This window comes from Magnolia sinica, chromosome 1 (assembly GCF_029962835.1).
Source record: "Magnolia sinica isolate HGM2019 chromosome 1, MsV1, whole genome shotgun sequence".
In the NCBI taxonomy this organism is placed as follows: domain Eukaryota; kingdom Viridiplantae; phylum Streptophyta; class Magnoliopsida; order Magnoliales; family Magnoliaceae; genus Magnolia; species Magnolia sinica.
This window is the reverse complement of record NC_080573.1, coordinates 1,513,982-1,528,644: the sequence shown is the minus strand read 5'-3', so window position 1 is coordinate 1,528,644 and position 14,663 is coordinate 1,513,982. Positions and strand designations below refer to the sequence as shown.

Here is a 14,663-nt window from a genome sequence, read left to right as displayed (position 1 = left end):
GAATTGTAACAAAGAATCAAGCCTACCATAAATAGTGATAAAGCTTATGCAAATGAATGGTGAAAACACCAAGTTCTCCATTTTAGAAATATATAAATCATTCCACAAAACAAGCAATAATGTCATAAGCAGAAACACAACAGGAAGTAAATGCAAACTAGTGAACAAATCAAATGGCTAAAGGAAGCATATACACTGATAATGGTAGCTGGAAATATGAATATTTATTCACACCAGGAAAAATAAAAAAAAAATAAAAATGATTAGAGCTAAACAAAAGTCAAAACAGAATGTTGGTTAGAAAACAATAGCATGCAACCAACTGTAGTTGCTTCACAATTCCAAAATCACTGCCACATAAATTTTCTGGAAGAAAGAAATTACATACATATTTTTGTGCCGTGGCTTGGAGATCGATCCTTGGAATTAGCTTTACGGTGGCCTCTTCCGTGCATCATCAACTGCCACAACCTACAGAAAGGTGTATAGATAAAAGAGAACTTTTAAAAACCAGCAGAAAGCCAGCTAATTCTCATCTCAAGAAAAGACACCTCATACCTGTGCAAGGTCCCCTTTGTATTTCCCATACTTCACGAGGACCCATGTGCCCTTAGAAACTTCACTTGATTTGATTTGAAGAGAAAGCAGATAGAGAACTTCATTTTTGGGAACCAGCACCACTCTACTAGAATATATACTACAAAGCGCTTTACATACCTGTTTTGAAAATTGGTTCCATTCCTAATTAGTCTGGAAAGCATGTAAAAAGGGAAAAAGAAGAAATGAAAGTGCTCTACATCTGCAAGAAAATACCTCAACGACTTCACGTTCCCTATCAGCTTCAATATAAATATAACCTTTCACATGCTCAACAGAAAATGCAGATATTATCTATAATTTAGTTCCAATAGTTTGCATATCAACATACTTCTGGATGAGGCAGAATGCTACCTGCATCTCATGTCCAACCTGCAGCCAAGATTTTTTCAACCACTCTGCCAATATTTGACAGCTGATGACTTGATAGCATACCGTGCATTTGAATGTTGGAGGGCCTCTACAGCCGTTGGCCTCTTGCTGGGGTCCCATGAGCAAAGTGACTATGCATATGACATATCCACAGATCATGCAGGAATAAGCACAACTAGTTATCTTTTCTCTTTTTTTTTTTGGTGGATAAGGTGCATCCATTCGGAAATCAAGCATTCAAATCCTACTTAAAAGTCCAAGCCATTGTCAGCAGAGAGAAAACTACTCAACAGAGAACATTTACCTGTTAAACCGAAAACTAACAAGAAGTTGTTCACTCATTTGTTATATTTATGCCAAAAAAAGAGAGGCAAGGTTCCCCTGTTTGGCTGCCACTCGCAACATATTCTCCTTGTGAAAGCTTGAAAATGTTCTTTTTCCTGTCAATGATTTCCATACTTCCATTTGGCTGCCACTCGCCGATATCCCCTGTGTCAAGCAATCATTGTAAGCATTGTTACAGAGAATGCAGCATGAAAAATCTGAACCGCATGCAAATGATGGTTGGACAGCATATGGGGATCTAATTGCCCAGAGGCAGATAAATGCTGAGACGGAGATACCTGTGTGGAACCATCCACCGACCATGACTTCTTTTGTGAGGTCTTCTCGTTTAAAGTATCCTGAGAACAGGGTATTTCCCCTTACACAAATCTCTCCACGTGGTGTGCTTGAATTGGCATCATATCCCATTTCAGGAACAGACTCCAGGCACACATCTACATTTGGCATTGATAGTTCATTCGGTAGTGAGACAAATGTCCCCACGCAAGTTTCCGTCAGACCTGCATTGAACATTAGCATGCCATCGGTTATCTAAGATTCTTGATTCATTAAACCTCATTAGATTAAGTTGTTCTCAGAAGATGTGAAATATCTTTCATCTAATCAACCTAAATTGCATCAGACCTTTACTAGGTAAAGACATAGGAATGAATTAAAGCAGGTAATACAGTCTAGAAGGATGCAAACCATAGCCTTGTAGAACATGAGCACATGCCACCACCCGTAGAAAAGCTTCCACATGTGTTGCAAGTGGAGCAGCTCCAGATAAAATAAGTCCTACTTTTCCGCCTAATCCTTGCTTTACCTTAAGAAAGCATGGAAATAAAGGTTAGGGAAGCAGACAATGGTTTTTATTCAGGCCGCTATTATGAGCAATAACAAAATTAGGGTAGTATCTGCTGATGGACAATGGCTACCTTGCTGAAAACTACTTTGTCAAAAAGTGGTGCTGCCTCGGAGTTGGGTGAAATCAAGAAACAGAATAGTAACAGAAAGGAAAAGGAGGGCACAATGCAATGAGCAGACAACAACAAGGTATGGAAAGAAAAAAAAAATGGAATATAGTGATGTCGAGGACCCTAGGCAGATTATTCCAAATAGGAATGTGGGACTAAGCTTCCTATCGAGATTTTCTTTGAGGAACAAATCGATCATGTTCTTTCTATTAGGAATACAAGTTGCAGAACTTACTATGCGTATGCGATGTTAAACAATGTATGCTTCAAGAAATCTCCTGAAGAAATCTTCTCTGTCAGACCTGGAAAAAGAACAACAAAGGCTTAAGAACACATCCATAGGAAGAAGTAAGATCAAAAGCTCCATTCTCTTTTTATGGTGAACAACTAGTGCAAGATAGAGTATAGACAATAGAGATTAACAAACTTGAAGCATGCAAGAGAGACAATAGCCACTACGAGAAAGGAGGGCAGAACCGACACTTGGTGGAACCCTTTGCCCGCGGGAATCAAAGCCGACTGCAGGCAAAGTGTTCCTATTTAATTAAAATCACAAATGCCCCGATCAAAATCGCAAATGCCCTAACCGGCCGCCTCATTTCTCTCTCTCTCTCTCTCTCTCTCTCTCTCTCTCTCTCTCTCTTGCTCTCTTGCTCTCTCTCTGCGCCTTCACTCTCCGCTCTCTCTCTGCACCTCTCCGTCTCCACTCGATCTCTCTCTACCTCTCTCTCCCTCCCTCTCCACTCTCGAACTCATCACCGACACTCTCCCTCTCTCTGCCATCTCTGTCTCTCTCAGTCTCTCTCTCCGTTTGCAGATCTAAGACAGCAGAGCGATGAGAGATTGCAGCTGAGATTTCATCATCGGACGGCGTTCTTGCTATCCAAACCTCATTTCCATCTAAGGTGCTGATATATACACTGAATTTTCGGTGTATGTGCGTGAATCTCGGTTCTGTAGTAAGGGGTATTTTGTGTAATTTGGTTTTTGTATGCGCATGACTATGTACATTGGTAGTCCACTTCTGACATGACCTTCTCCTATCTTAATTTTTCGGATTCAAACCCATCATACACTGAGATTTCGGAGTGTTAGTGTTGAATCTCTGTTTTTATTTTATTTATTTTATGCAATTTCGGTTCGGTGTATGGGGTGCTTTCTGCATTTTGAGATGCCTGCATATGCAAGAGTATTTATTTTGGTAGTCCTCCTCTACCATGACCCACACTCGCACTTTTTCGGATTCGGACCCATATCCATAAAAAAAGGTGGATATAGTGAGCGGATTAGGTTCGGTCCTTACTGTGGGGCCCACTTTGATATATTTATTGTAAATCTACGCCGTCCATCCGTTTTGCCAGATAATTTTAGCATATTAGCCCAAAAATGAAGTAAATCCAATTCGCAGGCGGACCACACTATAGGAAACAGATCCAATTTTGAATTTGGTGTTTGGATTATCATCTTCTGGTTTGATTTTATTGCCAGTGGGTTTGGGTTTGAGTGTAATTAGGTTTTCCACATCACTAAAGGGCCCCATATGGTCATATGCATGTGCATTTGAACATGTGTCGTACATGTGAGCTACCATAGTGGAAATGATGCTAACTTTCGCTGACTTGATCCACATGCATATGCAAAAATCCAGATGCACAATCAGACAATAAATTACAAGGATATTACTAGTATATAGAAGGGCAAAATTCCAAACAGAGTACATGGAGTCATTTACCTTTAAGGCCAGTTCCAACACTTTTACCACTGCATTTATGCTTGAGATTTTCTTCCCTTGTACTTACATCCCTTGTTTCTGAGCTTTAATTGATGATGTTAGAAAGTTGGTTCCCTTATCTGAATGTAGTCATTCTAAAATTTATTTTTCAGGTTTTTGACCAAAGGTGGTATGATGATTTTAGCGACATGGTTGAGCAAAGCAGCTCTTGAAGAACAAACAACTGTTATTCTTATCATTTTTAAGGTGCTTATTTTATTGCATGATTAGATTTATAATTTGCTTTGTCTGATATAAAAAGGCTCACCCTAGATTGGAACATATACACAGGTTCTTCGTCACCTTCTATTACATAAGGCTTTGCTAGTACATATTTCAGCCATATTACAAACTGTTAATAGGTTGCGATTTTACTGGACATCAGGTGGCACTTGTTGTGGCCTGTCTTATTTATTTCTATATTTACATCGATGTTGATAATACATATGGCATCACTTAAAATATTATTTAAAAGACTACATTGTCTAGGTAACATTTATGTATGTCATTAAACCAGATGGATTCTTGTACTTCGGTGGATTTCAAGGAGATTTGGCAAATTACCTTCAAAAGAAAGGACGGCTACAGCCTTCTAAAGCTCTGAGATTCTCTCTTGATATTGCTAGGTAAGCTCATAACTTGATATTTGGCCACCAACTGATTGTTTTTTAATTGAAGATGATGTGGTTTTCACTGACTTTGTTGGTGACAGAAAGTAATCAAAAGCTTTATCGCTTTTCCCTTAGTTTTCTTCTCTTTTGTGGGGACCTATGATACCACCAAACCCACAAGATCTGACAGTGATGTATAGCTTCATCTACAATTGGGTCAGCAATTTGGACAATCTGGATTTCTGAACAGCTAAAAGTTGTAATTTATCAGATGTGTATCATTACAAGCTATGTAGTAGATACTTTGTATTTAGAGAATTTTATAAGAATATATGTATCTCTTGTGTTCTTTGAACTGACTCTGAACATGTCTCATCACATTCTGGAATCAGCCAGCTTGTTTTCACCATATTGCAAAGTCGGACTGCACGGGACAACTTCCCGACAAATCAACAATCATTGTTTGGTGGTCTGAAACACAATGAATGGTGATTTGGAGTGTGAGCTAATTTTAACTGCTAATGTTTGCTACTTCTTTATGAATGTAAAATTGCAGTTAGGTCCTCTTTAAGCTGGATTGGGCTTGGGCTGACCCTCTGGTTGGAATTGGTCAGGTCAAGTATGGTTACCTGATTTGGCAATTCTGCTTCTATCCTTGTGCTTCCCTATTGGAATGTAACTCTTTAGAGATGGTAAGCTTGTTTTGCTCTTTCTCATTTTTTTTTTCTTTTTTTCTTTCTCTAACTTTTTGGTCCATGCAAAATTCATTTTTGGTGATCTTTTTGGTCCAGGAACTTTGCACCATTCCTCAATTTGGTTTTCTTTTTGTTAGTTTCTATACTATGACTTGCATTGATCATTTAGCTTATCATGTGGAAGTTTTTCGGCACTTCTTTCTACTGCAGTTGTTTATCATTGTTATCTTCTTCACTTTTCTATGCTAGATGAAAATTGTTGTTTCATGGAAGTAGATTGACAAATTTGCCTTCTCTGTGTTGCATTTTGCAAGATTCTGAGCCTATATGATATTAAGGATGAGGATATTGATAGTGTTTTTAATCATTCCTAGCCTTTGCTCTTTATAATTTTGATGAATAACAGTTTGTTATCTGTTTTCTCAGGAAACCTCTCGTTACAAATATCATGTGGATGAACTTACCTTGTTCAGGCAAGTATCTATTTTCTCTTATGCAATGTGTTTCTAAAATTTATCATCATCACTAGAAAAAGGTAACAGTGTCTTTTTGCCATTGTCTAATCTTTTATTTTCCCTTGAACAGCTTTTACCCTGCTTTCAGAGCTTGGTAGTTTCAAGTTAAAATCCATTCATTACACTAGTAATCGTAATTAAATTTGATCCAAACATGCCCTTAAATTGTCTTTTAAGATGTCATGTTGCAATAACAATGTACTCAAAACAATGGATTTCATGACGAGCGGTCCAGATGATGGTTCTAATGCATATGTGATCATAACAAAAACAAGTACGACAACTCATCAGGTGGGCCACTCATTTATGAAAAAAATAAAAACTGATTTAGAATTAAATAGAAATTGGTCACATACCCAGCTTGTCTGCAGTTTCTTCTGGTCAATCACTATCTTTGGAGTGTTCAGATTCTTGGAAGGATGTCAAATAATGCTAAGTCCATGGAAATTTTACAAAGTAATTTTTAGAGCTTTACGATATCTGTATCTTTTGCCTAGCTGAATGCTAACCACCCTTGTCTGTTTTAGTCTCATTGATTTCTTTTCCATTTACTTTTCTTTTCTCATTAACCCTTGTGCAGATAAGTTGAATGTGTAACTATCTTCGCCTTGTTATGTTTCAAGGTGATTTTCACTGCCAACTTTGTTTGTTGACTTGGTTTGGCAGGATTTGTGAAATTAGATTGTGGCCTGATGGGGCCCACATGCAAGGATGGATTGGTTTTTGTGAAATTAGATTGTGAAAACCATGCTCCATTTGATATATCTTCCTTTATTTAACCGTTATAGATTTATAGAACCTGTTAGGATTAGCTACCGCTAGAAATGGAAAATTGTGAAAACTCAAACACATACTCTAGCCTCGAAGATTTAATAAACATACAAAGGAAGATTTAGGTTGGACAAGTGCAGGAAACTTATTATATATAGTTGTCTTTTACGATATTTTTATTTTTACATGTCTAAACATGTGTCTCTTAACATGTCCTGATGCATGTTTCTGTATCCTCGGTCATTGATACATAATGATACTGAAACTCTGAACACTGCTTACAAAACATTACAATGTGTATTTACTGTTGCTATTTGGTATATTTCCTGATTTTCTTGACTAGAATATCATCCTGTTGAAAGACCGTTAATTTTCTTCACACACTTTTTCTAAGGAAGTTGCAGCATTCATAATGATTTGTGAAGAAACAGTGATATTTGTTTTGATATTTATTTCTACATCAGTTTTGAACTTCAAACTCTTCAAAGTTGGGATGGTAGTTTGTTGGTGTAGACTATGGTTATTTGGAACGGGATGAGCGTTTGGTTTTTGGGTGGGGAATGGGATGAGGGCTCAGTTTTTGAAGGATTTCTGGTTAGGGGAGTGTAAGCTGCAAGATCAGTTCCCCAATTTGGCCTGCAAGGTGGTGGATTTGGATGTCACCATGAATGGATGTTTTGTGCTTGAAGGGTCCCAAGGGATGTGGCTTCCTCCATTTTGCAGAAATCTACGGATGTTGAAGCTGAAGAGTTTCTTTCATTGCTATATCTTGTGAGGATTTCTCTTGTTCCCTTCAAGTGCGGGATGGTCTTAGTCCTTTCAATATGATTATTCATTTCAATATATTAAATGATTTCCATTTCCCTTTCTTAGTCCTTTCATTTATGGTCTTCTCTCATTTTGTGGGCTGCAGGTCAGACAGATTTGCTAGGCTTCAACGGATTCAATGCTCATTGGGCCCATGACCAGCCTTATTCATTGTGCTTGGTGGCGGTCCTTCCATGGCCACTGCGACGTTTTCTACACAAGGGCAATGAGAGGAATTTCAGCCTCAAGCGCACCGGTTCGATCCGCTCCCAGTATTCAGGTCTAAGCATAGTTGTCCAAGCGACCACATTGCATCATTTGATAACATCTCCAGTGAAAGAGAAGGCCTGAGCAAGGATGATAACATTCGCAGCATAAAAAGTTAAAAAAAAGGATGATAACATTTGCAGCATAAAAAGAAAAAAAAAAAAAAAAACTAGGATACATGAGTGTCACCTTTCTTTTTCTTCTCTCTCTCTCTGTTTTTTTTTTTTTTGTCTTGCTGACGAAAAAGATTTGCTCTATGGCTACGGGTTATTGGTAGCCATGAGTTCTATAGCAACTGATTTAATTCGTAGCCATATGCTTTTAAATCTATAGCTACGGTTGTATTACGGACTATAACCGTAGCTATGTTTAGGTACGAATTTTATCCGTAGCTTTTGATAGCATTTCAATAAAAAGCTGACAATTTGGCGGCGTCCAGCACAATTGTCAGGAAAGGTCCTGACCGACGGTAAAGCCTTTACCGACTGAGGCTTTACCGGCTGTTAACTAACTGCGGGCAAAATATTTGCCGGCGGTTTTATGTCTTTTCCGGCGGTTTTGACCGCCGGTAAAGGCCTATTTTCTTGTAATAAGCTTACAAATCCTCCTCAATGATGGGACACTTCAAAAGTAAGAGAGTCAACCCAGCTCTTGGAGCCATGAACAGATCAGCACTTCTAATCTGAGATTAGAGTTCCTATTGATTTGTGCTTTGAAAATACAAATCAAACAATCTCAGTGCTCTGAATGCTTGCTTACCCTTGGGTTGTGCGAGTTTTAGTTGGGCTTGGGGTTAGTATTGGGTGAGACCGTGCTGCCATCAGCGTGTTGTCAAGGTGAATCTCTACCATGGCTGGTTCCAGAGCAAGGTTAAAGAAGGTTAATGTCCAGTGAGCAGCTGATAATAAAACCCTTGCCAATTTAACAATTAAAATTTGAACCCAAACAGCTGGGAGGAAGGCTAAAATTGAATATAGTGATGGCCCATGCGCACACACAACACATGTATTTTTGTGTTCATGTATTGAAAGATGAAAAATGACAGAATATAATGCTTCGGTACTTCCATATGCAACAAAAAGACATGTATTGAAACAATGCATGTACAGTGTACATGCATGTATATATTTATTCGCATGCATATATTACATATTTGTACCAAAGGATGCAGACATTGACATGTGTTAGAATGCTAGGCATAGCATCTCTTGGGGACAATGACTTGTTGAACATTACCTGTATAGATCGAATCCAGCACACGTGGAACAACACAGAAAATAGTTGGTTTTAGCTCCCCAATGTCTTCAATTAATAATTTTACATCCTAGAGATGAAATATAGATTTTATTTTATTTTTTATTGCAACGAATCAATTTATTGAAAAAAGATATGAATACAAAATATCCATTAAGGCAATGGATATGGATCCCAATAAAAAGCAAAGGCCTAGTGAATCCTTAGCTAAGATGGCCAAGGAATTCATTTCTCTTGACACTTGCTTAATGGAAATTATAATTAAATTGGACTCTTATTTGGAAAAAGGATATCATGTAGACGAAATAACTCACCCCACGCCAAAATCCTATTGAGGCACCATGAGAAATAAACAACTCCTCAATCACCCGATCAAAGATATGTGCCAGAGGGAGATAAGATAAATAAACATCCTCCTCGTTCAACTGTAACACATTCCAAGAACAAAAATATAAGAAACACAATCAAGACCAAAATAGTGAATAAGCCACACATATATCTTTACGCTGGCCAATTGTCACTCATAAATGTAAAATTGAGCCTCAAAAGGCCTTGATACATACATTCATACATACATGTATGTATGTGTGTGTGTGTGTGTGTGTGTATCCATTCAAAAGACATGAGAGTAATTTAATATGACTATCCTGTAAGCAAAAATCTATACAAAAAAAAAAAAAAAAAGGAGCATGAAGCCCAATAATAAAAAATAAAAAAATTTAAACCCCATGCTCTCATCATCACCCACCCTGAAGAGTGACTTGAATTTTTGAAACATCTCCCATTTCTTTCTTCCTAAATACCCACCATATGCCTTTCATTTCTTTTGCAAGCTCCAACCTATGCCGACCCAAAAAATAGAATCCAATATAGCTCATATAGGCCCAAGAGATATTGATATCAAGTAAATAATACTCACTAAGAAATCAAATATAATTGTCAAAAATCAAACTAGGCCACTTGATCAATCTATATCTTGTAAATCATCAATATTTCACTTGGAAATTCCAATTTAGCAATTAAGAGGTAACAAATTTTGTCAACACATAATATCATGTGCTAGATAAAAAAAAGTAGGGCATAACATTATAAGAATATACACAAAAGGATAAGAGAATATAGAAGGCAATGAAATTATTTAGTTACGCTTTTACCATAGAAAAACTATAACTATAATGACATATATATATATATATATATATATATATATATATATATATATATATATATATAAATACATCAAATCTGCTTGTTTATTAATGCATCTCTAAATAATCTTCTATATCTAACATTCTAATTCTAGCATTAAAAGTTCAGAAAACACATCAAATCTACTAGTTTTTAGAGCATTTCAAGGCAGAGACATACATCTCGAGAGCTCAGAAAATGCAACAAATCTGGTGGATTTTTTGAGCAATTCAAGTGAAATCTAAGACATCCCAAGTTCTAATTACAACATTGGAGGGCTGAGAAAATTCATCAAATCTGCTGGTTTTCAGAGCATTTCAAGCAGCCTCTTCCACATCCACAGTTCTACTGCTGACATTGAAAACTCAGAAAATGCATTGAATCTGCTTGTTTCTAGGGTAATTCCAATGTTGAAAGCTTGGAAACCGAATGAAATCTATTGGTTCTTAGATAATGTCGAGTCAAATCTCGAACACCTGAAGTTCAACTACCGACATTGAAACTCACAGAAAATATAAATCTGCGGGTTTTCAGAGCATTTCAAGTGAAACGTACCACATCTGAAGTTTAAATACCAACATTGAAAGAAAATGTATAGAATCTGATGGTTTCCAGAGCATTTCAAGCGAAATGCATAAAATCTGATGATTCTGACGCCGACAATGGAGAAAAAAGAATAGTCTGTTGGTTTTTGAAGCATTTCAAGCGAAATCTTTGATACCTAATCACAACATCAAAAACTCAGAAAATGCACAAAAACTACAAGTTTTCAGAACACTTCAAGTGGTAGCTACTACAGCCGAAGTTCGAATTCAGATGTTGAAAGCTCAAAATAACACAAAAAAAAGCCCCAAATCTAGATACCTTCACTAGCATTCCTACAAAATACACAGCCGTAACAAGATAAGGGAAGAACAGAGGAACATACCTTTAAAAGAAGCAACGAGAGATCTGAAATCTGCAAGCATTTCCTTCAAAGAACTGCATAAGGATGCTACAGGTCCGCCATTAAAGCCGCAGAGAGCTTCGCTAGACAGAAACTCCTTGAATCTCTAAGTTTCTCTCACAAATCCCAATTTCAAACCTCTGGATTCTCCATTTCAGCCAAAACCAATGCAAAAGGAGCTGAAAATCTGCAGATTTCTCCCAAAATCCCCTATAACTCTTCTCGTAATCGAACGACAGAGCTTTCGCTCAACCACTGGAGCTCGATTCAGCTGAAGTCGAACTAGAGAGCTCAGAATAGCGAGATTTACATCAAGAATCCATACCGGTTGATGGGTTAGGGTTTGGATTAGAAAGTAAAAAAGACATGGTACTCTACTTGTGATGGTGGTGCGGCAAGCGACTGCGAAAGTTTGGAGAAGAGGAGGGTTAGGGTTTGGAGATAGCAACGATCAGGGATTAGGAGAAGAAGAGGGCTAGTGTTTGGAAAAGGAGGGCTTTTGATGTAAAAAGTAAAACAAAAGGGGGGAAATAACCTTTTATTACGAGAGAAAGAGAGGGCGTGAGCGTTTATTTCGCCGGCCGTGGTTTCCCATATCACAGGCTGCCGATAAAAAAAGGGTCGGGGATTCTCACATTTCTTGTAGTGGATGGGATGGATTTTAAGGTCACGATGGCGGTGTCAGTGGATTGGTTTAAGATCAATGAGATTGCTATATCCCGGGAAAAGTTCACCGAGTCTGTTTGGCACACTTGGCATATCCCGGGATTTTACCTTCTGATCCCTTCCAATCCGTCCAACCAAACACTCCCCGGGCATGATTGAAATGGATTTGAAGGGATGGGATCAATTTTAAGGTAATGATGGTGATGTCAGTAGATTGGTTTAAGATCCATGGGTTTGCTATATCCCGGGACAAGTTCATCGGGTCTGTTTGGCTCGTTTGGCATATCCTGGGATTTTACTGTCCCATCCCTCCTAATCCCAAGGGATCCGTCTGGCCAGACAACCCCTAAGTGGATGCATCTGATGGAGAGGTTGGATGTGATACATAGACCACGATGGCCCTACTTCAGCCTGGTACCACGGTGTGTGCCACTGTAGCACACCTCCTTAATGATTTCGTACATTTACTAGTGATGATGCTTAGCAAATATGCTTGATTGGATCTTATACTTGAATCATTGACATCAGGCATATATGCATCTTGGTGACGCAGGGAAGAACGTGATGAGGTCTATCAGTGTCTTCCTCATGAATAACTACTCCGAAACCACATAGCTATCTGGATTCCTCATCAGATAAAATAGAAATAGGTTTTAATAAATTTGAAAATAAATTGATTGATGATAAAAAATGAAATTACAATCCATTAAATAATGAGTTCAAACCTAGGGCGGAGTTTTAGACTCAAATTATCCTAAAAAACATATCTTACTATAAATAGTAAATTTAAGTCATTATTTCTATAGGACTTCATGGTTTTCGGCAAAAATAGTAAGCATCGAATTCGGCCCAACCATATGATTCTCCTAATTTTTCTACGCTTTTCTTTTTCTTTTTTTTTCATGTTGGGCACTGGTACTCAAAGGATCAAAAGTTATGATCAAATTAAAACCTATTTATAGTAAAAATAAAAATAAAATGAACTTTGACCATCAATCTGATGGAATCTCGCAAATCCACAACCCAGTTGGCTAAAGTAGCTTCTCTTACCCAAAATAATACATGATATGTCGGAAAACTCATTCCAATTTGCGAGATAGGGCTGTTTTAAGGTTACAGGTCTGATCATCTCCGCCTCTGATCGGGCTGTCTTTAGTCCATCTTTGCCATGAAAGTATCCGACCCACTCTACATCAAGTGGGCTCTCTTTCTGGATGACCTCAGTTGACAGATGATCCCAGCCATCATTTCTCTTGTTGAGTCAAATATTCATTTTTGACCCTTTATTTGAAAAGCACCTATTTATAAAGATGGAATCATCTCTTCACAGTGGTTTACATCCATGGCCCAACCATTAACATGGCCATTTAGACAGACTGAGTGGATCGACCTCTCCCAATTAGCCACATCTCCAGTAACCAAACGTAACAAAGGCAAAACCTCAAATTTTAAAAACAATTAAGAAGGAAAAGAAAGAAAAATCCAAACGTTAAGTTAGAAACTGAATAAGCCAAACCTGAGGTTGAAGAAGGCGCAACAAGCAAAGACGCAAGCAAGAGAAGGTGGGTATGCTCAAACAAGATGCCGATTCATGATATGCAATGGGTTCGAGTGTGAGTGTGGGAAAAAGCAAAAATGCCTTGGAATCTCTTTATCCGGAAAAGTATACTGTGATAGTTCACCACCACTCTATGGCCCGGCCACATAGATATTCCTTTGCCCAGGCCTGTGTACGACCTATAGGGATATTTGTGACAAATCCACTCCGTCCATCTGTTTTTGAATACCTCCAAATGTGAGGATTCTAAAAATCAGACAGATACAAAACTCATGTGGACCATACCACACAAAACAGTAGGGATTGAACACCCGTGGGTTACAAATTTTTTTTATCAGGATGATTTTTTTTTTTTTTTTAAGTTTCTCTAAGTGGTAATAACCCTATGAATGGCTTGGATGGTATATAAATATCATGGTCAGCTTCAGGAAGATTCCAATGATACACGTTTTCATCCCCACTGTTTTGTTCGGCGTAGTCTGTTTTTGGACGTGCTTCGTTTAGAATCCTACACTACTGTAATCTTTTGAAGGAGATGATTGAAATGTATTTGCGCACATGCATACCTCTGTGTCACACATCCGCTTTTGGAAAAGTAATGCAACCCTCCTCTCAATCCTCATGTGTATTGTCCAGCTCAGAAAGCATTGAAAAGTAAGGCAACGTCAAATTTAATTATTGTCCGTACGATCCAGCTAAGCAATGCATCCACCTTTTGAAGGACGCAGGTTTATGCCGAAGAATCAACCTTTTGAAAAGATGTAGTTTACTTTACAAGACTTCTAAAGATCATGGGCTACCGTAAGTGCTGTACACGAGTCGAACCGAGTCCAGCCTCAGCACGGCACGGCTCGGCTCCGCCAATACCTAACCCTAGCTAAAATTCAACTTAACTCGGCTTTGTAGTGAAATCACCAAAAACCTACCTCGATACTAAGCTTTTGTGTCTAATAAATAATTCAATAGTGGTCATTGAATCTCCAATGTTTCCTCTAATGTGTCACACTTAAGTATTGGATCCATCGTATTTTTTTTCACATGTTCTAAAATGATCTTACAAAACGGATGAATGGGGTGGATTTATCACAAACATCACGGTGGCCCCCATTAGCATCCTAGCACAAGGGGACCCGTTTTACTGTGAAAGCCTGTGGCAGAAAGTTACCGCGCCAGATGCAAAGTGGTACACCATTATATTTGTTGGAAATCCACCCGTCCATCCGTTTGACAATATCATTTTATTAGACGGATCCAAAAATCAAGTAGGCCATGCGAGAGAGTAAAAACTGTAGAAATTGTTTCTTCTTATTGAATCCCTATCTATTGGTTCATGGTCATCGAAGC

General features: G+C 38.1%; 2 protein-coding genes and 2 long non-coding RNA genes across 4 annotated transcripts in view; 2 read left to right on the top strand and 2 right to left on the bottom strand.

The window, feature by feature from the left end:
- The window catches only part of LOC131234105 (disease resistance protein At4g27190-like), a 39,363-nt gene extending 25,793 nt beyond the window's left edge, over positions 1-13,570 (bottom strand). The window contains exon 1 of the mRNA XM_058231111.1: positions 13,278-13,570. The gene's annotated coding sequence lies outside the window, so the exon portion shown is untranslated. The remainder of the gene's footprint in view (positions 1-13,277) is intronic.
- LOC131249564 (long chain acyl-CoA synthetase 4-like) lies at positions 433-9,407 on the bottom strand (the record flags this gene model as incomplete). Its single annotated transcript, XM_058250391.1, has 11 exons — positions 433-471; positions 559-717; positions 814-891; positions 1,033-1,100; positions 1,327-1,458; positions 1,593-1,814; positions 2,002-2,119; positions 2,232-2,267; positions 2,511-2,572; positions 8,944-9,031; positions 9,276-9,407. Coding segments are annotated over 11 exons (1,134 nt in total), but the record flags the coding sequence as incomplete, so codon positions are not given.
- LOC131234526 (uncharacterized) lies at positions 2,946-6,224 on the top strand. Its single transcript, XR_009165736.1, has 4 exons — positions 2,946-3,175; positions 4,155-4,248; positions 5,209-5,344; positions 5,774-6,224. It is a non-coding gene; the product is annotated as an uncharacterized LOC131234526 (long non-coding RNA).
- On the top strand, positions 7,437-8,017 carry LOC131234481 (uncharacterized). Its single transcript, XR_009165728.1, has 2 exons — positions 7,437-7,821; positions 7,860-8,017. It is a non-coding gene; the product is annotated as an uncharacterized LOC131234481 (long non-coding RNA).
- Positions 13,571-14,663: the final 1,093 nt, after the last annotated feature.